The 24,472-nt window shown below is 43.3% G+C and overlaps 1 protein-coding gene across 1 annotated transcript; it reads left to right on the top strand.

The window, feature by feature from the left end:
* The first annotated feature begins 600 nt into the window (after positions 1 to 600).
* Positions 601 to 24,472, top strand: TMEM19 (transmembrane protein 19). The gene is made up of 6 exons (XM_037513980.2): positions 601 to 1,009; positions 4,604 to 4,717; positions 13,876 to 14,013; positions 14,682 to 14,936; positions 16,395 to 16,604; positions 18,566 to 24,472. The coding sequence occupies exons 1-6, from the start codon at positions 880 to 882 to the stop codon at positions 18,730 to 18,732; spliced, it is 1,014 nt and encodes a 337-aa protein (XP_037369877.1). The 5' UTR covers positions 601 to 879; the 3' UTR covers positions 18,733 to 24,472.

Below are 24,472 nucleotides of genomic sequence, written 5' to 3'. Positions count from 1 at the left end.
ATCCTCAGTCCCCTAAAAAAATCACATTAGATAGCACGCACTCTCCATAGATGAAAAAGCATTCAAATATTACGACTGAACTTGGACTTCCCAGGTCTAAATTCCTTTATTCTAACACTCCCCTGATGGTGGTTTCACTCTTCAGCTTAGGCTTGCCCTCAAACGCAAGGACCTCAGCTTCCAGCTGCAGAAGCCGCACACACCCGCGGTGCCCAGCGGCCAGCCCTTCCCGCACGGTCGCGCCAGGGCCTCCCGGACTGGCATCCGCCCTGGACACGCCCACCTGAGGGGGATTCCCCCCCCACCCCCCAAGCCGGCCGCCCCGGCGCAGGCGCGTAGGAGGCGAGCCGCAGGAGGCGCACACTCGCGCGACCGCTCGCTGAGCCTCGGGGAGAGGCTTGGCCGGCTGGGCCTGAAATCCCGGGAGGCGCCGGCAGCGCTCCAGAAGCGACCGCACTCCCCAGCGCCGGCCTCGGGGTCCCCGCCCTGCCCCTGGGCCTGGGCCGGGTGGCGGCGGCGCGTAGGCGGGCGCGGGGGCGGAGCTCATCGCGCCGGGGCCGCCGATTGGCCGCGTGACGTCGCTTTTCCCTTCCCCGGACGCGGCTTCCGGGTGCAGTGGCCGCGGCCTAGGGGCGGGCGCTCGAGGGGTGCGCTCTGCTGTTTCGGGGGGGTGTTGCCCTCGCCCTCCAGACCGTGAGCCCCGCCAACCCCCCTTTTCCAGAAATAGTTTGGATTTCTGTCATTTTTTTTTTTTCGAGTCACTGGAGGATGGCATTTATGTGCGCCCATCAACGAGTGTTTTATCGGGCCTTTAAATGACTTGATTTTTCTGAGAAACGTTATAGATTTCAACACTAGGTGCTCATAGCCTTAATATCCATGTCAGATCTTGAAGACAGTATATGCAAAAAATATATAAAGATGATTAGTAACATAGTTATATTGAGCCTGGTCATTTGCATTTCTTTAGGTTTCTGGATTATGTCTATGACTGCAAGCACCTATTATGGTAAGTGTGAAAGTTCTAAGTTGTTTTTCCTGTAATCAAGTCGTTGAAATTTAAAATTGTACCGTTGTGGACTCCAATATTCGTGTCCTGTGGATGGTGATAACGTGTTTATTTGGTTTCCACAGGCTGGATTTAATTTACTGACATGAGAAGATGAACAGTGCCTAAAATGTTTAAGACAGTTTATAAATGCTGCTAATCTTGTAACTATCAAAATATTTTAATATTTTTTGTGGTTATTACATCTTCTTGGTTAAAAATAAGTGAGATGAAACCGTTTCACAAGTCTTGCTTTTAATAAGAATATACTAACATGATTTTTTTTTTTTTTTTTTTTTTTTTAATAAATTTTATTGTTATATTCCCCATACAATTGCAGCCCCCCCATTCTGACCCCAATCCCTCCCTCCCACCCCCGCCCCCTAAAAGTGTCTCTGGTTCATAGTTTTTTGTTGATTTTGATTTTCACTTTCTTATAGTTATTCATTTTCCTGGTCCCTTATTTAAGTTTTCTAGATTCCTGCTATGAGTGAGACCATCGGTATTTTTCTTTTTCTTTCTGGCTTATTTCGCTGAGCATGATCCCTTCCAGCGCCATCCATGTTGCTGCAAATTGCATGTGTTTATCTTTTTTGAATGCTGAGTAATATTCCATGGTATATAACTAACATGATTTTTTCAGTTTCTGGTGTCCTGTGAAAAGAAGAGTAAAAATGAAAGGTGGTGTAATATTTACATTTGGAGATTTGGAGGATTTGTCTACTACTGTTTGATCTCTTCAAACAGATAAGAGACTTTTAAAACCTTAAGTGATTTTGCATACATGTAAAGTCTTCTGGACTCAGATTTCAAGTTTTCAAGCCACTTTAGACCACTACACCTTAACACAGGCTTACTTACTACTATAAAAACAGAATATTGTTCCATTCCAAAGAAAACATGCAAAGTAGAATGAGAAAGTAAACTCTTATAAGTGGCTGTATCATAAGTGATTACAATTTCAGGCCTTAGTCCTTGCCAAGACTCGTGTGAATCCTTGCTGGTGTTCTCCAGAGTATAGCTTTCAGGACTGTTCATTCATAAAGATTCACAGTAGCCTTCAGAGTTTGAGGAAGAGAGGTATAGCAGGAGAAGATTCTTCTTACTGCCAATAGTAACTATGCCTTGAAATAAGTATCATAAACCAACATTTGTAAATTGAAATGTCCCCTTGGGCCTGGTACCTATTGCAGATATATGAAGCTGTCCATGTCCTTGCATGTCAAACATGGGAATAGTTTTCTCTTCCAGAAGTAGGATTTTCCCTTTCTTTCTTTTTTTTAAAGATTTATTTTATTTATACAAGCACCAGATACCGTCAGAAGCCAGGGAGGGTGAGAGAATTCACCAGAGCCAGAGCAGGGAAAAGAGTGATGAAAGGCAGAGTGATGAAATACACTGCTGAGAGGAGCAGCGGGGGCAGCAGGAGAGGTCGAGCACCATGTGGGACCCTCGCTGGTGGCCGGATGGAACTGGCACTGTAGAGGCTGCAGGCAGCTTCGCAGCCCAGTGCTCAATTGCTGTGCCACCAGGGGAGACCCAGGATTTTCCCATTTTTTGTTGAACATTTGACCCTCTTTGTCTTTCATTATCCATTTTTGATAGAAACGAACACAAACAATAGTTTACATTTTTGTTTACTATAATCAGCGAGCCTTACTGTTCAGGAGCCTGTCAGAATGGTGGAGACTTTTTTTCCCCTCATATTTAGACTTTTTTTTTAAGATTTTTTTTAAAATGTGTGCATCAAACTTTTTTTTTTAAGATTTTTTTTTGGTTTATTTATACACTTGATCTTAGCCAAAAGGCCGAGAAGCGATATGTTTATTTATACAAGCACTGGGTACAGTCAGAAGCACAGGAGGGTGAGAGAATTCACTAGAGCCAGAGCAGGGAACAGAACAGGCAGACCGATAATATACACTGCTGAGGGGAGTAGTGGGCAGCAGGAGAGGTCTGCCGCGCCATGCAGGACCCTCGCCGGTGGCCGGGGATCGAACCCGCGCTACAGAGGCTGCGGGCAGCTTCGCCACCCAGCGCTCAACTGCTGCGCCACCTGGGAGGCCCTTTTTAAGATTTATTTTTGTATACAAGAACTGGGGTACAGGCCAGATGTGCTGGAGGGTGAGAGGATTCACCAGAGACAGAGTGGAGAGCAGAATAGGCAGACCGACTGAAATGCATGGCTGAGGGGAACAGCAGGTGACCCAGGAGAGGTCTGCTGCACCATGTGAGTAGCTCCATGGCGGGGGCTCGACTAGTGCTGCGGACACTGCAGTCAGCTTCATAGGTTACATCTCAACCCCTTGCACCACCAGGGAGGCCCCAGGACTTTTAAGACAGAAAAACATGACCTGACAAAAGGAGGAGGCCAGTTTTTATCTAAGGTCAGTTCTGCCACATGGACCTGAATTTCCTGTCTTAAAAACAAACTAAAAATCTGGACTTTGGGCCTTCCTGGTGGCTCAGGGGATAAAGTCTCAGCACCATCAAGCTATCAAGCTATCACCAGCCACTGGGCATGGGTGCAAACCCCTGCCAGGGAGCTGACCCACTTGGCGCAGCAGACCTTTCCTGGACCTGCTGCTCCCCTCAGCAGTGTATTTCAGTCAATATGCCTGTTCTGCTCCCTATCTGTTTCTGGTGAATCCTCTCACCACCACCCCACCCCCCAACACCTCTGGCCTGTCCCCAGTTTTTTGTATGCATAAATAAATAAGTCTTTAAAAAAAAAAAAGAAAGAAAGAAAACTCTGTGTTAGCCAAACAAAAATATCTGTAAGCTGGATTCACCTTTGGAAAAATCAGTTGCTAACCATTGAGTCCTAAGGTGTGTCAGCCTGTGAGAATGCTGTCTTAAAAAATTTCTTTAAAAACTCTTTGAAAAGAAGAGACAGGAATAATTTAATCCTGTAATAAAAGAATTTATTCTATGAATTCATTCATTTGAACCCTAAGATTCAATATGTGCCTCCGTTCCAAAAAATGGGGAAGCAGAGATTATTTTTATTTATGTTTTAAGATTTTTATTTGTTTATGCATACAAGCACTTGGGTACAGGCCAGAGATGCAGGGAGTAAGAGGACTCATGAGAGACAGAGTGGGGAACAGAATAGACAGACTAACTGAAATACACTGCTGAGGGGAGCAGCGGGTGAGTCAGGAGAGGTCTGCTGCACCAAGTGGGTATCTCCCTGGCTGGCCAGGGATCAAACTCATGTGACAGAGGCTGTGGATTGCTTCACAGTGGGGTGCTTAATCCCTTGTGCCACCAAGGAGCCCCGAGATTATTTTTAAATCCAAAAATGGATGAAATGCCCATTATTAGAATTAGTTGTAAATGACTCTCAAAACATACACAGGACTTACTTGCTCATTCCCCACTAGGAGTGTTCCTCTGAAAATATATTGTCTCAATGTGTTTTATTTCGGTGACTCCATGTCAGTTTCTCTTCTTATGATAGTATTTTATTGGAGTGTAGTTATCAAAGCTTACAACGAAAACTAACCTGTGTAGGTGTGGCACAATTCATGTTCTCCATTTATTATTTTTCAGGTATTTTACGCCCTATCTCTCCTTGGCGTTGGCTGTTCTCTGTTGTTGTTCCTGTTTTGATCGTCTGTAAAGGGTTTATGAAGAAAAGTCTAGATCACAGTGGAGCTTTAGGAGGTATGTTTTTATTTTGAATGTTTAGCTGTAGAATAAGTGTTTGTTTATGTCATTTAAACAAATATTTTCTAAATTCTAAATATATGAGACTATAGGGGCCTCCCGAGTGGCGCAGGGTTTGAAGTCTCAGTACTGTCAAGCCACTGCAGCATGGGTTTGATCCCTGGCCAGGGAGCTGACCCACATAATGCAGCAGACCTCTCCTGTCTCACCTGCTACTCCCCTCAGCAGTGTATTTCAGTGGCTCTTCCTGTATTCCCCACTCTGTCTCTGGTGAATCCTCTCACCCCCAACACCTCGGGCCTATACACCAGTTCTTATATGCTTAAATAAACAAAAATAAAAATTTTAAAGGTTTTTTTGTTTGTTTTTTTTTTTTAAAGATTTATTTATTTATTTTTAAAGATTTGTTTTCTGTCACTCTAGAGATAGAGTGGGGAACAGAACAGGCAGACTGACGAAATACACTGCTGAGGGGAGCAGGGGGCATGACAGGAGAGGTCTGCTGTGCCATATGGGTTGCTACGAGGCCAGCTGGGATTGAACCGGCACTGCAGAGGCTGCAGACAGCTTCACAGTGTAGCGCTCAACTGCCTGCGCCACCAGGGGAGGCCCTAAAGCTTTGTTTTTATTAAGATTTACTTTTACTTATCTATGCATAAATAAATAAAATAAATTTTAATATTTATTTTTATTTATGCATAAATATACTTATATATTTATGCATGTAAGAACTGAGGTGTGGGGAGTGAAAGTATTCTCCAGAGACAGAGTGGAGAGCAAAACAGGTGGATCCACTGAAATACACTGCTGAGGAGAGCAGCAAGATCTGCTATTCTGTGTGGATTAGCTCCCTGGCAGGGCATCAAACTCTTGCTTCATTTGACTGGAGATAGCTTGATAGCACTGAGATTTTAACCCCTGCACCACCAGGGAGGCCCTAAAAATTCTTTACACATATATATATATATATATATATATATATATATATATATATATATATATATATAAATGAGAGACTATAAATAAATGATAAAGTTAGGTGTAGCTCAGCATTCCTATTCACTCAAATTTCAGAGATTGATACATGGTTTAATGTAACATACAGTTTTAACTTTGTAATTGATATCTAGTACATGAATAGAATATATTTTTGAGGACTTGCTTATTCTGCTGTTTTAGTTGGATTAAATAATATGTTATGGGCCTCCCTGGTGGCACAAGGGGTTCAGTCTCAGCACTATCAAGCTATAGGCAGCCACTGCAACACCTGTTCGATCCCCTGCCAGGGAGCTATCCACATTGCACAGCAGGCCTCTCCTGTCTTGCCCACTGCTCCCCTCGGCAGTGTAATTCAGTCAGTCCACCTGTACTACTCCCCACTCTGTTTCTGGTGAATTTTCTCACCTCCCCACACCTCTAGCCTGCACCCAGCTCTTATATGCATAAATAAATAAAATAAATCTTTAAAAATAAATAACATGTTATTTGAAACATTGGTGCACTCCTGGTAGGTGTAAAAAGTGGAAACTTTGGAAAGAATAACTTGCTGTTAGTGGCCTCAAGCAGAGCAATCCAAATTAAGTATCCAAACCAGATTCACTTTTAAGAACTGAATTGGAGAGACTCCCTGTTGGTGCAAGGTGTTAAATACAGCACTGTGAAGCTATCTGCAGCCTCTGCAACACGAGTTTGATCCCGAGTTCAATCCCTAGCCAGCAGGGAGCTACCCACATGTTGCAGCAAACCTCTCCTGTTTTTCCCACTGTTCCCCTCAGCAGTATATTTCAGTCAGTCCGCCTGTTGTGTTTCCCACTGTGTCTCTGGTGAATCCTCCCACCCCCACACCTCTGACCTGCACCCCAGTTCTTATATGCATAAATAAATAAATCTTTAAAAAAAAAAGAACTGAATTGGAAACAGACCATTTATTTATTCTTTTAACAAATATTTATTGAGTACTTGCTATGTGTCACTCTTCTAGAAAATGGGGATAAGATTTCAGTTGGTTTTGTTTGTTTGTTTGTTTGTTTTTAAAGATTTATTTATTTATTTATTTATACAAGCACTGGGTACAGTCAGAAGCATGGGAGGGTGAGAGAGTTCACCAGAGCCAGAGCGGGGAGCAGAGCAGGGAGCAGAGCAGGCAGAAGGACCGAAGTACACTGCTGAGGGGAGCATCGGGCAGCAGGAGAGGTCTGCACGCCATGCGAGACCCTCCTCCGGTGGCCGGGGAGCAGCTGGGGATCGAATCGGTGCTGCAGAGGCCTCGGGCAGCTTCGCAACCCAGCGTTCAACCGCTGCGCCACCGGGGAAGTCCAAGATTTCTGTTTTTATGGAACTTTCATTCCTTAGGACAGATTGAAGATAAACAAAATTCATAAAATTTTTCATGTAATGATGTAAGCAATATTTTTTTTAAGAACTGGGGTACAGGCCAGAGGTGTGGGGGTTGAGTGGATTCACCAGAGATAGACTAGGGAACAGAACAGGCAGACTGACTGAAATACACTGCTGAGGGGAGCAGCGGGTGAGTCAGGAGAGGTCTGCTGCGCCATGTGGGTTGCTCCCTGGCTGGCCGGGGATCAAACTCTTGCTGCAGAGATGCGGATTGCTTCATAGGTTACGTCTTAACCCCTTGCACCACCACGGAAGCCCCTGATGTAAGCAATATTAAAGAAAATAAAGTACATATATTGGGGCGACGTGGGGCATTTTTCTGTAGGTGGGATCAGACATAATGTAACAGGACGGTCACCAGGAAAAGGGGGGGGTTCCAGGTTCCCTGCTCCACCCAAAGAAGAGGGGAGCTGAGCAGGGAGGAGAAGCTGGAGTGGAGACTGGGGAAGGAAGGAAGCAGGATGAAGAGCCAGAAGGAGACCTGGAGGAGGCACAAGGAGCAGAGAGACATGTGAAAAAGTTGCACTTGCTGCTTGCTGCTTGAAACAGATGTGGGTGAGAGACCAGTGGGGAGGTTAGCAATTGCAGCTTTTATCTTTGTTTTGATTTTGCTCTTTTCCTCCCAGACTCGTTTGACTGCTTCTGATTCTTTTCTGTGGGTCCCTGCCAGAAGGTGCTTTAGACTTATGGGAGACTTTCGGGCCTTGCTTTGGTCCAACCCTGTTTGGCTAGACACTTGCCAACAAGGGGATGGGTAACTTTGGGTGCTTGATTTGGAAACTATATTCTTTGTCTTTTCTTTGTTACATACTAATTGTATTAAAGCTCCTTTCCATTAAAGGTCTGTATGTTTTGGGTTAATGCAGTGGATGGCATAACCTATTTAGAAACTATATTCTTTGTCTTTTCTTTGTTACATACTAATTGTATTAAAGCTCCTTTCCATTAAAGGTCTGTATGTTTTGTGTTAATGCGGTGGATGGCATAACCTATTTAGAGCAGGCAGGTTTGGGGGTTCTGGGTGCCCTTCTACCTGTCCTGTAATAACACTTCTCTGTAGAGGTAATTTTGAACTGGAACCTGAAGAAGTCAGTAACGAGAAGCATGTTGTAGCTGACAGAATAACAAGTGCAAAGTCACTGACATATACAAGATTGGTTTGCCCAGGTATGAGAATAAGTATCATTTGATAGGAACATTGTAAAGAATGGAAAAGTGAGAGATGAATTTTGAGGCAATAGGCAAGGGTCAGGTATTATAGGGGCTTCTGGGGCACAATAAAGATTTTTAGTCCAGGGCCTCCCTGGTGGTGCAAGGAGTTAAGTCGCAACCTGTGAAGCTATCAGCAGCCTCTGCAGCGCGAGTTCGATCCCTGGCCAGGGAGCAACCCACATGGTGCAGCAGACCTCTCCTGTCTCACCCGCTCCTCGCCTCAGCAGTGTATTTCGGTAGATCTGTCTGTTCTGTTCCCCACTCTGTCTCTAGTGACTCCTCTCACCATTTGCACCTCTGGCCTGTACCCCAGTTCTTATATGCATAAATAAATAAATCTTTAAAAAAAAAAAAAAAGTTTTTTAGTCCAAACTAGTTGGAATCCTCCTGCCTCAAACTGTTAGCAGGCTAAATTGAGATGCACCCCAGGACCCCAAACCTGCATGCTCTAAATGGTTTCTGCCATCTGCTGTATAAAAAGAGAAACATACTCTTAGTGCTTAAGACCTTTAGTAGAAAGTAATTTTAATACAATTAGTGTATAAAAGAGAAGAGAGTTGAAAGTTTCCCCAAAAAAAAACACAAAGCCACCCATCCCTTTGTAGGTAAATCTCCAGCCAAACAAGATTGGCCCAAAGTGGGACTACTGACAACCAAAGCCTTGCCCCAAGACTAAGCCACAGGTTCTCTGGCAGGGAACCATAGGAAAGATCAGAAGAGGCCAGCCAAGTATGAAAGGTAAAGAACAAATCAAAACCCAAGTCTAGATAAAGGCTGCCATTGTCAGCCTCCCCACAGGTCTCTCACCCACATCTCTTTCAAGTGTCTCCTGTTATGTCCCCCAAGTCCTGATGCAAGTCCAAGGCCGAGAAGCACGCAGGGCTTCTTCTTCATCTATATTTCTGCTTCACATGCCTCCTCCAAGTTGTCTTTCTTCCTTAGTCCTCTCCCAAGTATACGCCCAGTCTGTTTTTAGCTTTTCTACAAAACTCAGTTCTACTCTTTCTTGGGTGGGTCAGGGAACCTGGAACTTCTCCTTTCTTTGTCTATCACACTGCTAAAAAATCTGGGGATAACACAATCTGATTTGACTTTAGAACTTTTTTTTTAAGATTTATTTATTTATGCATACAAGAACTGGGGTACAGGCCAGAGGTGCAGTGGGTAGAGGTCCAGGAAGGTAAAAGGATTCACCAGAGACAGAGTGGGGAACAGAACAGGCAGACTGACTGAAATACACTGCTGAGGGGAGCAGTGGGCAAGTCAGGGGAGGTCTGCAATACCACGTGGGTAGCTCCCTGACCGGGGATCAAACTCGCGCTGCAGTGGCTGCGGATTGCTTCATAGGTTGTATCTTAACCCCTTGAGCCACCAGGGAGGCCCGGGTTTGAGGTTTTAATCTCAGCAGCAGATGCTGTAAGTGAAACAGGTGCAGAGCAAGCAGGTGTTGTCATGTTGCACGTGTACTCAGGAGGGTGACCTTAACTTATTTTGTCACCATTGTTTAGGTCTGGTGTTGAATCTCTCTAAAATAGCTGATATTCCTAAATATCAGGTACCCACAGTTGATCAGATCCCAAGAAAACCAGCTTAAGCTGCTAATTGTCTCAAGGAAATGATATAAGATCTGGAATGCCACTTTATTAATCTGGTAAAATGTAGAACCACCAGGCTTAATGGAATGCAAGTGTCCTGCTCAGGCATTCTCTATTTTTGTAGTCAGGCCACTTGAGAAGTCAGATTATAATTAGAAGGTTTCTTTGGTGACTACGAAGTCTGAGAAACAGTAATGAAAGCCCACAGGTCAAAGTCCCCTCCCTTATACAGTAATTGATAGGATTGAAGCTTATCTATTTTTTCTTATGTTGACTTTGGTTAAGTTACTGTAGATAAAAGGACCTCCAGTTCTTGTAGCCTTCATTGATGGAGGCTAAGAGTAGAAAATTTGGGATGAAGGTGTCATAAGACCAGAAACTGGAGGTGGGTGTAGAAATGATTTATATAATTGTTAAACCAGCTGTAGAAATGAACACCCTTAGGCTGGGCTACAGGAAACGCACACTAAAGTTTCCTGAATTCAGGGCCTTCCTGGTAGCACAGGGCATTAAGTTGCAGCACTATGAAGCAATCCGTAGCCACTGCAGCATGAGTTCCATCACTGGCCAGGGAGCAACCCACATAGCAAAGCAGACATCTTCTGTCTCACCAGTGCTCCCCTCAGCAGTATATATCAGTAAATCTCCCTGTTCTGCTCCCCACTGTCTCTGGTGAATCCTGTCACACACACCCTACCCCCCTGCCACACACACACACCTCTGCCTTATATCCCAGTTCTTGTATACATAAATAAATAAAAATAAATTTTGAAAAATAAATAAATATAAAATAAAATGCTTTCCCAAAAAATTTAAAAAGAAAGAAAGAAAGAAAGAACAGCAGCCGGCCTGCTTAGGGTCACATTAGATAAGATTTCCTTGGTTTGGTTATCAGATTCTTCCTAGGAAGCTGGTTCCCAATCCTACAGGGTCAGAACTGGGTTTTTATCAGATCCCAATACTGTGTTTAGATTCAAGTTTGAACTCAAAGCAGAAGGTAAATTTCTTGGATGCCACAGATCTGTGTGCGCAATAGCAGATGTTAGAAAAGAAAGGATGCCGGGCCTCCCAGGTGGCGCAGCGGTTGAGCGCTGGGTTGCGAAGCTGCCCGCAGCCTCTACAGCGCGGGCTCGATCCCCAGCCGCTCTGGCTCTGGTGAATTCTCTTACCCTCCCGCGCTTCTGACTTAGCCAGTGCTTGTGTAAATAAATAAAAATAAATCCAAAAAAAAAAGAGAGTTTAAAAAAAAAAAAGAAAAGAAAGGATGCCAAGAATATCAGACTAAAGCAGACTTTAGTCCATGAGGGGCGACTCTCGACTCCAGCAGAGTGAATGAAAGCAGGGCTTTGAGATTGGGAAAAACTATAGGGTCAGGCTACTGTTGGAATTTTTGGATTGGGTGGGGGGAGGAGGGCGGGTCTCTACTGCTGGAGGGAATCTGCTGGGAGTATTTACAGCCAGGGGTGGGTTTGCTGGAATTCTTTATTGCTGTGAACTTATCTCTGGTGCCTCAGGCACAGGGCAGTGAAAGTTTTATGGGGGGGCTGTGTGTGCACTCATCAGCTCATCAGGAGGTTAGTGCATCCCCTGAAAGGAGGACTATAAAATTATTACCAAAAGTAGATCTTACATTTCAAAAGGCTACATAGAAATGGCTACCTTCTGTGTAAGGCAGAAGAGAAAATAAGAAAACATGCATATATTTGCTTATCTTTATAAAAAGAAACACAGGAATGATAAGCTGGGAAAAAAATGAACACCTACAAAGAATGGAGGGAGGGCAAAATGTACAAGGAGGAGCAGAAGGTATATGAAAAAAAAAATGACTCTACCTTTTTGCACAGAATGCTAGTGTTCTATATAATTTAAGAAATAAAAGTCAATGAAAGGTGGGAAAGGGGATATCTAAAACTGAAAGCAGACTAAAACAAATAACCCCATTTGTTTTTTAAATGAATGCTATTGTTGTAGAGCAACCCCGATACAAAACGGGGTGCCTGACTGTGGGTCCTCACCCGCACGCTTAAAAGGACTTATCAATGCTCTACTGCAGGCACACGCGAAAGGTTAATAAAAGGTTTATTTACAAGGGAAGGGGAAATGAGGAAATGTACAGCTCTGGGAGAAAAGTGGGAGACAAAGTTTTAAATGAGTCCTACCCAGTCCGCCCATCAGGAATCCCAAAATGGCGCTCTGAGAGCTGGCCGCCAGCCAGGAGCAGTGAAGCCGGGAGGCGAGCGATAGCCAGAGAGACCCCAAGGCCCACGTGTCTGGTTTTTATATCCAACCTGGCTGCCCAACTCCACCCTCAGGTCCCAGCCACCCTCCCTTGGTGGTGATGGGATTTGTCTTTCCCAGAGTCTTGATGGCTTTAGTCTGGAGTGGGGGTGGGGTCCACAAAGCCTGTATGGGATTAACTCAGGACATCATTTCCCCCTAACACTATCAATAAAATCATACTGAAAGTGTTATAGGGCAGCCCCGATACAAAACGGGGTACCTGACTGCGGGTCCTCACCCGCGGGCTTAAAAGGATTTATCAATGCTGTACTGCAGGCACACAGGAAAGGTTAATAAAAGGTTTATTTACAAGGGAAGGGGAAATGAGGAAATGTCCAACTCAGTGGGAGACAAAGTTTTAAATGCATCCTACCCGATTCCCCCCCCCACCAATCTGGAATCCCAAAATGGCATTCTGAGAGCTGGAACCGTGAAGCCAGGAGGTGAGCGACAGAGCGAGAGACCCCAAGGCCCACGTGTTTGGTTTTTATACCCAACCTGGCTGCTTAACTCCATCCTCAGGTCCCAGCCACCTTCCCTTTGGTGGTGACGGGATTTGTCTTTCCCAGTGTCTTGATGACTGGTCTGGAGTGGGGCTGGGGTCCACAAAGCCTGTATGGGATTAACTCAGAACATCCTTTCCCTCTAGCAAAAGGAACAAAAGAAAAAGTAATTTGTGAACACAGTATTTAGCTGTATTCCTTCAGGCTCAGCTTAGAAGATAAGGAGAATTGCAAAAAAATCCTAAACTATTTTATTTTGGTTGTAGTATGGGTGAAACAGTTTTAGAACAGTTTTGATACACTAGAGGATTGAGCAAATAAGTGAATTTGTCATTGTTACTGGAAGGCAGTGTTTTTACTGAGGAAATAGGCATACAGGTACAGAAAAGCGTAGAAATGCAAACAGGTGATGAGAGAACTTATAGAGGTGGTTTGAAATTGGATTATTTATGTGGCCTTGTGATTTCTGAAATGTTTGTTTGTGTCTATGTGCACGTGTATATGCATGGATATATGTGCCCGCGTGTGTATCGCCAGACACAGTGGGGAGCAGAACAGAGGATCTACAGAAATACACTGCTGAGGGGAGCAGTGGGTGAGAGATCTGTTGAGCCATATGGGTCAGCTTCCTGGCTGGGGATCAAACTCTTGCTGCAGTGGCTGGTGATTGCTTTAGAATGCTGAGACTTAACCCCTTGCACCACCAGGGAGACCTGGTGAGATAAAATCTTGACCTCTTATGTCCATTCCCCACTAAAATGAGTCAGAACTGCTCAGAGTAATGACTCTTTTCAGGCGTAATTGGGGGGGTGAGTCTAAAGCTTCTTGTTATGCTGGAAAGAAATACTGAAAAACAAAAACATGGAGTCATGTCACATGGGCACAGTGGCCAGCTTGTCTGTTTTGTCTGTTATTGGTATTTTCACTCCTGCTCTCTATTGGTTACTATTTGCCTCATAGTAGTTCAAAACATCCCTCTCAATTTAATCTGACATTCCGTTTACAGTGTTTACAGTTTGATAATGTCTTATTTGATGAAAATGTAAGTGAACTAGAGATATACATTTAAGGTTATAATGTGAAGATAACTTTTTAAAAAAAAATTCTTTTTTCCATAGCAGTAGTATATAGACTAATTATAATTTGTGTCTGTATGTTTTTCTTTCAGGGCTAGTGGTTGGATTTATCTTAACCATTGCAAATTTCAGCTTTTTTACCTCTTTGCTGACGTTTTTCGTTACTTCCTCAAAACTTACTAAATGGAAAGGAGAAACAAAGAAACGTCTAGATTCAGAATATAAGGAAGGTAAGATAAATTACATTTGACATTATTTAAAATAGTAACCTTTATTTCATCCTAACATAGCATAAGCTTTTAATCAGAATATGTTTACACTATTGAATAAATTTTATATAAGAACTACTTTAAGTATTAGTTTCATTTAGTTTATCATTACTTCACCGCAGTAGCTAGTAGCAGCAAAATTTTAGAAGCACAGAAGTATTTGATAATTCAGAAATGTAAACTGAATGTGGGCAAAAGACCATACCACTTTTAGCCATTTAAAAAAAAATATTTGTTTTGTTTTCATACTTCACAATATAAGTTTCTATAACTGCATAATTTTTATTCTGAGGAGAAAACCTTTTTTTAAGATTTATTTATTTATTTATGCATACAAGAGCTCGAGTACAGGCCAGAGGTGCGGGGTGGGGGTGAGGGGTGGTGGTGAGAGGATTCACCAGAGACAGAGTGGGGAACAGAACAGGCAGATTGACTGAAATACACTGCTGAGGGGAGTAGCGGGCAAGTCAAGAGAGGTCTGCTGCACCATGTGGGGAACTCCCTGGCCAGGGATCAAACTTGTGTGCAGTGGCTGCGGATTGCTTCATAGGTTGCGTCTTAACCCCTTGCGCCACCAGGGAGGCCCAGAAAACATTTCTTATCCTTTACATTCACTTGTTTGTTTCTAGGTGGGCAAAGGAACTGGGTTCAGGTATTCTGTAATGGAGCTGTGCCCACAGAGCTCGCCCTGCTGTACATGATAGAAAATGGCCCTGGGGAAATACCAATAGATTTTTCCAAGCAGCACACTGCTTCCTGGATGTGTTTGTCTCTGTTGGCTGCACTGGCATGCTCTGCAGGAGACACATGGGCTTCTGAAATTGGTACCGTTCTAAGTAAAAGCCCACCAAGGCTGATAACAACCTGGAAGAAAGTTCCAGTTGGTAAGTCTTTAAGTTTTTTGGAAAAGCATATAAGGACAAGAACACTCTTGATTTATTGTGTATTTTATTTAAGAACCTTTAAAGAATTTTAATTAAGCTTCCTTAATTAAAAGTTACTGTAGGCTATTAAATTGGTGATAATAAATCATGTTTGCAGGAAATGTTAGCAAGTCAGAAACTATACACAAAGGCATAAAGGTTGACCCATAGACATATCAACGGAAAGGAAAAGGAAGGGAATAAAAGGGACTTTATTACTTGGGGCTTCTTAGGTGGTAAGTGATTTAACATCTTTCAATTCCTTCCTAACATTATCATCAAAGAAGTACTGCTAGTACTTTGTCTTTGTCATACCTTTCTTTTCCTCCTCTCCTACTTCTTCCCCCCTCTTTCTCTTCCTCCTTTCCTCTTTTTTTTTTTTTAAGATTTATGTATTTATGCATACAAGAACTGGGGTACAGGCCAGATGTGCATGAGGTAAAAAGATTCACCAGAGACAGGGTCAGGAACAGAATAGGCAGACTGACTGAAATACACTGCTGAGGGGAGCAGCAGGCGAGACAGAAGAGGTCTGTTGCGCCATGTGGTTTGCTCCCTGGCTGGCTGGGGATCGAACACATGTTGCAGAGGCTGCGGATAGCTTCATAGTGCTGTGCTTAACCCCTTGCACCACTAGGGAGGTCCACCCCTTCTTTACTCTTCTTCCTTCTCCCTCCTTTCCTTTTCCTGCTTCTCCTGTTCTTCTCCTTCCTCTCCTACACCCTTTTTTCTACCTCTCCCTCATCATCAAAATTATCGTATGACATATTTGTGTATCTATTGTGTGCAAAGTGATTACCTTTTAGTACTCCTTTTTTTTTAATATTTATTTATGCACACAAGAACTGGGGTACAGGCCAGAGGTGCAGGAAGTAAGAAGATTCATCAGAGACAGACTAGGAAACAGAACAGGCAGATTGCCTGAAATACACTGCCAAGTGGAGCAGCCGGCGAGGCAGGAGAGGTCTGCTACGCCATGTGGGTCACCTCCCTGGCCAGGTATAGAACTTGGGCTTCAGTGGCTGCAGATAGCTTCATAGGTTGCAACTTAACCCCTTGCGCCACCAGGGACGCCCCTTTTTAGTACTCTTAATAATTATATGAATTGGTCCTTTTATTACTTCCATCTTACTAACAAGAAAACTAAGACTGGAGGAGACACATAGCTTGGAAGTGGCAGAACTAGGGTGAAAATCAGGCAGGCTGACTCCACTAAGCCTTGTATTTTATTGTTTAGACTCTCAGGAGTTACTGATGAGAAAAGATTGTTTTCTAAGTAGGCGATCTTTAGATTGCATCAAAAAGAGCTCATTCTTTAAAATAGCCTTGATTAGGTAAGTACCAAAATTATTTGGCTTTCTTTGACTTTATGTGTCGCTGATCATTAACCAGATGATTTTATCCATGTTTCTTTTTCAGGAACCAATGGAGGGGTTACGATGGTGGGCCTTGCCTCCAGTCTCCTCGGTGGTACCTGTGTAGGCATCGCGTACTTCCTCACACAATTGGTTTTTGTTAATGATTTAGACATTTCTGCTCCCCAGTGGCCAGTTATTGCATTTGGGGGTTTAGCTGGATTACTTGGATCAATTGTAGACTCATATTTAGGAGCTACAATGCAATTTAGTGGTAAGAACATTACCTTATTATTTCGTCTTATTTGTGTGTACTAAAGAAATGGGAAAAATGGAAGAGGGAGGAAAAAAAGATGTGACAATGAAAATAATCCCAAGACATAGGGAACTGAAGGACCAGGAATGATTAGGCATAGTCTCTTTTGCATCATTGATTTTCCTTGTTTTTGTGTGTGATATATTAATTGGAAGAAAATTAGTCCTGCTGAGCAATGAGTAAAAGCTATATGAGGAGGATATGATAGTGGAGGATGCAGATGTGTTTGCAAATAGGACTTCACTTAATCCCAGGAAGCAGATCACTTGAGATCAGATCCCTTTGTTGTCCGTCCTTCCATTTGTTCTCCATTTGAGAAACAATTATTCTACTAATCAAACTATATATCGAGGACCAACTTTTCTATTGCGACCTCATGCTTGCTGTCCACCCCACTGAGTGTTTAGTCTCACTCAAGGTATATAGGCGAGTCAGTTTTATTCAAAATTTGCTGTTGAGGCTCTCCTGTCATTTCATTATACTGATAGATTCTCTTAGATATGTATTTGCTCCACATGCTAGTCAACCATGTTTCCTCCTTTGCTTCATACCATGAAGAGATTGGGAGCCTGGAGTTTGCCTTGTGCCCCAGAACAATCCATTTGCTTTTCCACTCTCCTCTCCATCAGTCAGAATGCTCTTTCAACTTTATCAGTCTCATCTAGGTGCTAAGGAAGAAGCAATCTGAATTTACACTAAAGGGACATTAACTCTCTCTATGTACATATACACACTTATAGACATTCTACATGTTTTTTAAAGAACCCAGGCTTTATTTGAAACTGGGCTCTAACTAGGGAAGTTTCTGATCCTATTGAATGGATTGGAAAAAATGTCTGATGTGGAAAAGATGAATTCATTCATTAAATTTTTGTATACCTCCTTTGTGCAGCATCATGCTAGAGTCAGGGTATCCATTTGCAGAGGCCCCAGCCTATTTCCTACTCTTTGGGCTTCACAGGTTGGTCTTGAAAGGGAACCACTGGGAAAGCAGGCTTGGTCTGCCAGTTTCATGTTACCCCTGCTTTTCCTGTTCTCCCCTCTACTTTTTTTTTTTTTTAAAGATTTATTTATTTATGCATACAAGAGCTGGGATATAGGCCAGAGGTGTGGGGAGTGAGAGGATTGACCAGAGACAGAGTGGGGAACAGAACAGGCAGATTGACCGAAATACACTGCTGAGGGGAGCAGCGGATGAGTCAAGAGAGGTCTGCTGCACCCTGTGGATTGCTCCCTGGCCAGCCGGGGATCGAACTTGTGCTTCAGAGGCTGCGGACAGCTTCATAGGTTGCGTCTTAACCCCTTGCACCACCAGGGAGGCTCCTCCCTTCTACTTCTGAAGGAACACCAGCAGTGTTGAAAGAACACTGCTGAGGTATACTGGAAAACCCAGTGTACCTTTATATACCTTTATCTTTATTCAAAGAGGCCTTTTGAGGTTGAGCGCTGGGTTGCGAAGCTGCCCGCGGCCTCTGCGGCGCCGGTTCGATCCCCGGCTGCTCCCCGGCCACCGGAGGAGGGTCCCACATGGCGCGCAGACCTCTCCTGCCGCCCGATGCTCCCCTCAGCAGTGTACTTCGGTCCTTCTGCCTGCTCTGCTCCCCGCTCTGACTCTGGTGAATTCTCTCACCCTCCCGCGCTTCTGACTGTACCCAGTGCATGTATAAACAAAAAAACAAACAAACCAGCAAACAAATAAATAAAGCATGCCTCTATTAAAAAAAAAAAAAAAATTTCAAAGAGGCCTTTTGTAATCATGGGTTCCATATCTCTCACTGTATAGATTATTACTAAAGTTATTTTACAGATAGCTGAGAACCTTTCAAATATTATCTTCCCTTGGGGAGAAAAACTAACATGTTCTTTTTTAAAACCAGGTCATTTGAATTTTGTACTCACTTGCCTCTTTTCTTCTCCAGGTTTGGATAAAAGCACAGGCAAGGTGGTCAACAGCCCAATCAGTGAGGTGAAGCACATAGCAGGGAAACCCATTCTTGATAACAATGCAGTGAATCTGTTTTCTTCTATTCTTATTGCCCTCTTACTTCCAACAGCTGCTTGGAAATGTGAGCTCTTCTCATTGTGATGGAATTCCACATTTTTCCTCCCATCAACTCCCTTGCAAAAGCTGACATCTTTCTAGTGAAAGCTAAGGGTATTTAGAAACTTACCCATGTTCTTCCCCTGCTGGTTGAGCTTCTTGAACAGTGAAGCTTTATGTCCTTTATATTGATATACATTGAACCAAAAGTTCCTATTTGGTATATATAAGTTATTTTGTTTGTAAATCAGTGTAGGGATTAAAAGTGGTAAAGATGTTTTAATGATTCTCACTTGGGCAGAGAAATGCTGCTATACCTGTTACCCAAATGCTGTATCTATTTTTAAGTGGTTTAAACAGATGTGTGCGGGACCCTGAATAAGAACACTATCCTAACCTTCTCCCATGACATGCCATTTACGATTGTGGAAAGTGGAGTTTGGTTCCTAAATGAGCTGTGAGGACTACTCCACATTTGTTCTTCCTCAGGGTTAGTGAAGAAAAAGAAAACATCTTTTTTCATAAGACCATTAGAAAGCACAAAAAAATATTTTTAAGTAAAAAAGAAAGAAATTTATTGTGTATCTAAAAATGTGCACCTTTTATGTATTTCAGTTGTGCTTTGAGCAGAAACAAGCTGATGTTTAATATTTTAAATGTATTTTCAAGCTTTTTTTTAAAATCTTGGTTTATATATTGGCCTTGTGAGCAGCTAAAGAGTCACTGGAAAATTATTGTAATATTTTAATTTGTTGTCCTAGAATTTACTGGAAGAATCTATGCTTTCTTATTATTATGTACCTTTTAAGTTGTACTCTCCTTTACATTGGAGCCTGAACTAAAGTGAATTCTATTTTTCAATTTGTTCTTGATTTACTGTATGTAAAGAAGTTTGATATGTTCCTTTTTTTTTTTTGCTAAAAAGATTATTTTCCTAAACATATTTTGAAACATTTCTTATGTGATTTTCTTGCATTTCTTCTCCTTTATCCCTTTTGAATTCTTGAGAAATTGGGGAGAGATTCCCTTTATCAGCTAGGCTGTCATTAGTGTGAATGAAGCTGAGATTTTTTTTTTAAAGATCGATTCATTTATGCATACAAGAACAGGGGTACAGGCCAGAGGTGTGGGGGATGAGAGGATTCACCAGAGACAAATGGGGAATAGAACAGGCAGAACAACTGAAATACACTGCTGAGGGGAGCAGTGCATGAGACACAGGAGAGGTCTGCTGCACCATGTGGGTAGCTCCCTGTCCGGGGATCGAACTTGTTAAAGCTTAGATTTTTTTATAACTACAGTGATGACTTGTTTAGGAAGGAAAAACAAAAAACAGTTTATACCCTTAATTCTTAAGCCAAGCAACTCTGGGTCTCAACCATTAATTTCCAACTTTGATATGTATTAGAATCACCTGAGTATCTTTTAAAAGAAAAAATTAAACTAGGGGCCTCCCTGGTGGCTCAACAGGTTAAGTCTCAGCACTATAAAACTATCTGCAGCCACTGCAGCATGAGTTCAATTCCCAGGCATGGAGCAGACTCACATGGCACAGCAGACATCCCCTGTCTCGCCCACTGCTCCCCACAGCAGTGTATTTTAGTCTGCCAGTTCTGCTCCCCACTCTGTCTCTGGTGAATCTGTCACCTCCAAAACATTTGGCCTATACTCCAGCTCTTGTTTGCATAAATAAAATAAATCTTTTAAAAGTATATTAAATTTGTCTCTGTGTTTCGCCCATAAAGATTCTGATTTTCTTGGTCTGGTGTAAAAGATTTATTTATACAAGCACTGGGTACAGTCAGAAACATGGGAGGGTGAGAGAATTCACCAGAGACAGAGCCAGGAACAGAACAGGCAGACTGATGAAGTACACTGCTGAGGGGAGCAGTGGGTGTGGCAGGAGAGGTCTGCTCGCCATGTGGGACCCTCGCTGGTGGCCTGGGAACCAACCAGGGAACCAACCGGCACTGCAGAGGCTGCGGGCAGCTTGGCAGCCCAGCGCTCAACCGCTGCGCCACCAGGGGAGGCCCTGGGATTGGCTTTTTTTTTAAAGTTCTAACTTCACTTATCGGAGCTTTTGAAAACTTGCAAAAGCTTCTCTCTAGACCATGTAAATCAGAATGCCTGCGTGTGAGGCTCACAAGTCATTCCTACAACTTTTTGTGCAGCTGTTTCTTCCTGCAGCTGTTCTAATATGTCTTTTCTCTTTTCCTGAAGATTTCAGTCTCATGACTTATAATGGGACAGAAATATTTATTGGAACCATCTTTGGGTTTGATAAAATTGCCAACATTAAAAGAGTTTGGGAAAATAGTGGTTCACAATTTTTTTTTTAAGATTTATTTAATTTATTTAGTAGAAGAACTGGGGTATAGGCCAGAAGTTCAGGGAATGGGGGTGAGGGGATTACCAGAGGCAGTAGGGAGCAGAATAGTCTGATTCACTGAAATACACTGCTAGAACAGTGGGTGAGACTGGAGGTCTGCTGTACCATGTAGGTTAGCTCCCTGGCTGAGGATCAAACAAACTTAGGTAGTAGTGGTGATAGCACTAAGACTTAACCCCTAAGCCAGCAAGGAGGCCTGGTTCACAATTTTTTATTTGAATACCTTGAGCTAGTTATGTTTTGGAATCAATTTTTTTCAGATTTTAGAAAAGTAATACAGTACCTATAAAATATTTAAAAATCTAAAGGGTCTAGGGTGGCACCCACTATTAACCCTTTGCACTCCACTGTCCCCTCTCAGGGGACATCAGAATTCTAGCATATCACTCGGATGTCCCCTCTCAGGGGACATTGCAATTTATTAGTGATTACGGGGAATTGAGGTTATTTCAACGCAACTTTTTGAGACGTGCATGTTTCCCTGAAGTTTTATCTTGAAATGGCACAAGAAATTAAATCAAAATATCGTAAAATGGTTTGGAATACAAAGGGTTAAACTAATCTTTCTATGGTAAACATATGAGTAGCATCTCAGATAAGTCACCTTTTGTCATTAAACTTAGGAAGAAGGAGGCCTCCTTGGTGGCACAGCAGTTTGAGGGCTGCGCTGTGAAGCTGTCCGCAACCTCTGCAGCGTGAGTTCGATTCCCGGCCGGCCAGGGAGAAACCCGCACGGCGCGGCAGACCTCTCCTGCCTCGCCCGCTGCTCCCCTCAGCAGTGTCTTTTATCCGTCTGCCTGTTCTGCAACCCATTCTGTCTCTGGTGAATTCTTTCACCCTCCCACACCTCTGACCACCCCGGTTCTTGTATAAATAAATAAATCTTTAAAAAAAAAATTTAGGAAGAAGGGCCTCCCTGGTGGTGCAGGGGTTAAAGACAGCATTATCAAGCTATCACCAGCCACTGTGGCATGAGTTCGATCCCCAGCCAGGGAGCAACCCACATGGCACGGCAGACCTCTCTTGCCTTGCCTGCTGTTCCCCTCAGCAGTGTATTTCAGTAGATCTGACTCTTCTGCTCCCACTCTCTCTGGTGAATCCTCTCACTCCTCCCCTTACCCCCCTACACCTCTGGCTACCCAGTTCTTGTATGCATAAATAAATAAATCTTTAAAAAAAAGATTATTTATGCATATAAGAACTGGGGTACAGGCCAGAGTTTTGGGGAGTGGTGAGAGGATTCAACAGAGACAGAGTGGAGAATAGAACAGGCAGATCGACTGAAACACACTGTTGAGGGGAGCAGCGGACGAGGCAGGAGAGGTCTGCTGCGCCATGTGGGTCACCTCCCTGGGTGGGGATCGAACTTGTGCTGTAGTGGCTGTGGTGAGCTTTGTAGGTTGTGTCTTAATACCTTGTGCCACCAGGGAAGCCTCCTAAATAAATTTAAAAAAAAAAAAAAAAAGCTGGCCCTCCCCTGGTGGCGCAGCGGTTGAGCACTGGGCTGCAGCGCAGATTCGTTCCCCCGCCGCCGGCGAGGGTCCCACAAAAAAAAAAAAAAAAAGAACTTAGAAAGAAGCTTTCTATTTTCAAAGCAATCCTTTTTTTTTTTTTAAGAGGCATGTTTTATTTATTTGTTTATTTGTTTGTTTGTTTATACATGCACTGGGTACAGTCAGAAGTGAGGGAGGGTGAGAGAATTCACCAGAGCCAGAGAAGGGAGCAGAGCAGGCAGAAGGCCCGAAGTACACCGCTGAGGGGAGCAGCGGCGGCAGGAGAGGTCTGCGCGCCATGTGGGACCCTCCTCCGGTGCCCGGGGAGCAGCCGGGGATCGAACCGGCGCCGCAGAGGTCGCGGGCAGCTTCGCAACCCAGAGCTCAACGGCTGCGCCACCAGGGAGGCCATCAGACCAATCTTGTATATGAAAATTATAGATAAGGAAAGTAGCTTTTTTATTATTTCAGTTATTTTTTACCAAAACATCCTTTGTAATTGTATATTTAACTAATTCAGCCTGTTCTTTCTCTTTACCAAGTCAATAGTTTACATAAAAAAAACTTTTCATGGAAAGAGCTCCATATAACAGTATAATAAAACAGTATGTACAGTCAACCAGGGCAGCCTAAAAATGCCCTATTTTTTTTTTTAAGATTTATTTATTTATACAAGAACTGGTGTACAGACTAGATGCGCAGGAGGGTGAGAGGATTCACTGGAGACAGAATGGGGAACAGAACAAGCAGACTGATGAAATACACTACTGAGGGGAGCAGCGGGCGAGACAGGAGAGGTCTGCTTCCCCCTGTGGGATTCTCGCCGCCCAGCTGGCATCGAATCGGCACTGCAGAGGCTGTGGACAGCCTCACAGTGCGGTGCTCAATCGCCTGCGCCACAAGGAAGGCCCTTAAGGTGCCCTATTTCTTACAGTACTGCAACACAGTAGAGGAGAGCAAAGTGTATGTGGCAGCTCCTAATGGAGACCTGCAAAGTTCAAGGGGTGACTTTTGAAGGCTCATCAAATAGAGCCACCAGGAGAACAATGAATTGCTAGAACAGGCCATCCCATTCTTAGCTTTTCTCATTACTTGTTTATATCTCAGCCAAGGCATATATCATTTGTAGCTGCTGTGTTTGTGTAGAATGCTGGCTTCAGAAATGCCAACTATATCCTGATTAGTACAGATCTTATATAGAGAAAAACCATGTGAGCTTATTTTGCCACCTGCCTACAGTAGGAACAGCTGCTGCCACAGTGGTTTACTGGAGCCCAGTCATCTTAGGTTCCTGATGTTTTATCTACTGTTGCTGCTGCCATCACTGTAGCACCAGTTCAATCCCCGGCCAGGGAGCTACCCACATGGTGCAGCAGACCTCTCCTGTCTTGCCCAGGGTTCCCCTCAGCAGTGTATTTCAGTCGGTCTGCCTGTTATGTTCCCTATTCTGACTCTGGTGAATCCTCTCAGCCCCCATACCTGTGGCCTGTACTCCAATTCTTGTATGTATAAATAAATAAATCTTTAAAAAAAGAGTATATAGGTGTTTAACCTATTTTTGTTAAGTTGACTCTAATCAGTGTTTCCTTTAAGAGTCGTGGAGAGATTGGTAATCTGGAACACATTTCTGGAGGATAATAAAAAAAATTTAAAAACCAGTTTGGCTACCTGAATTTCTGAAGACTCTGATGATTCCAACATTTCTCAATCATGTGATGTAATATTGTTGGGAAACCAATGAGTCAGAGAATGATTGTAGAGGGAGTGAAAGTGAGGCCATATTTGCGGGACAAGCCTCCTGAAATTATCTCCCCTGCCAGGAATAGACATGTTAATTCTATACTTTTATTTATCATGACCACCCTCTTCAAAATTTATTTGGTTTATGTGCCAACTCTTTTTA

The sequence above is a fragment of the Talpa occidentalis genome, unplaced genomic scaffold (assembly GCF_014898055.3).
Source record: "Talpa occidentalis isolate TD23 unplaced genomic scaffold, MPIMG_talOcc4v2.1 talOcc4.16, whole genome shotgun sequence".
In the NCBI taxonomy this organism is placed as follows: domain Eukaryota; kingdom Metazoa; phylum Chordata; class Mammalia; order Eulipotyphla; family Talpidae; genus Talpa; species Talpa occidentalis.
Note: the sequence above shows the minus strand (reverse complement) of the source record. Positions and strands in the feature narration are given on the sequence as shown.

Bases quoted from the DNA above. Each gene is read 5' to 3' on its own strand.
- TMEM19 (XM_037513980.2), top strand. From the start codon at position 880: ATGTCAGATCTTGAAGACAGTATATGCAAAAAATATATAAAGATGATT. The intron at 1,010-4,603 runs GTAAGTGTGAAA...ATTATTTTTCAG, and splicing joins GACTGCAAGCACCTATTATG to GTATTTTACGCCCTATCTCT. The intron at 4,718-13,875 runs GTATGTTTTTAT...TTTTTCTTTCAG, and splicing joins TCACAGTGGAGCTTTAGGAG to GGCTAGTGGTTGGATTTATC.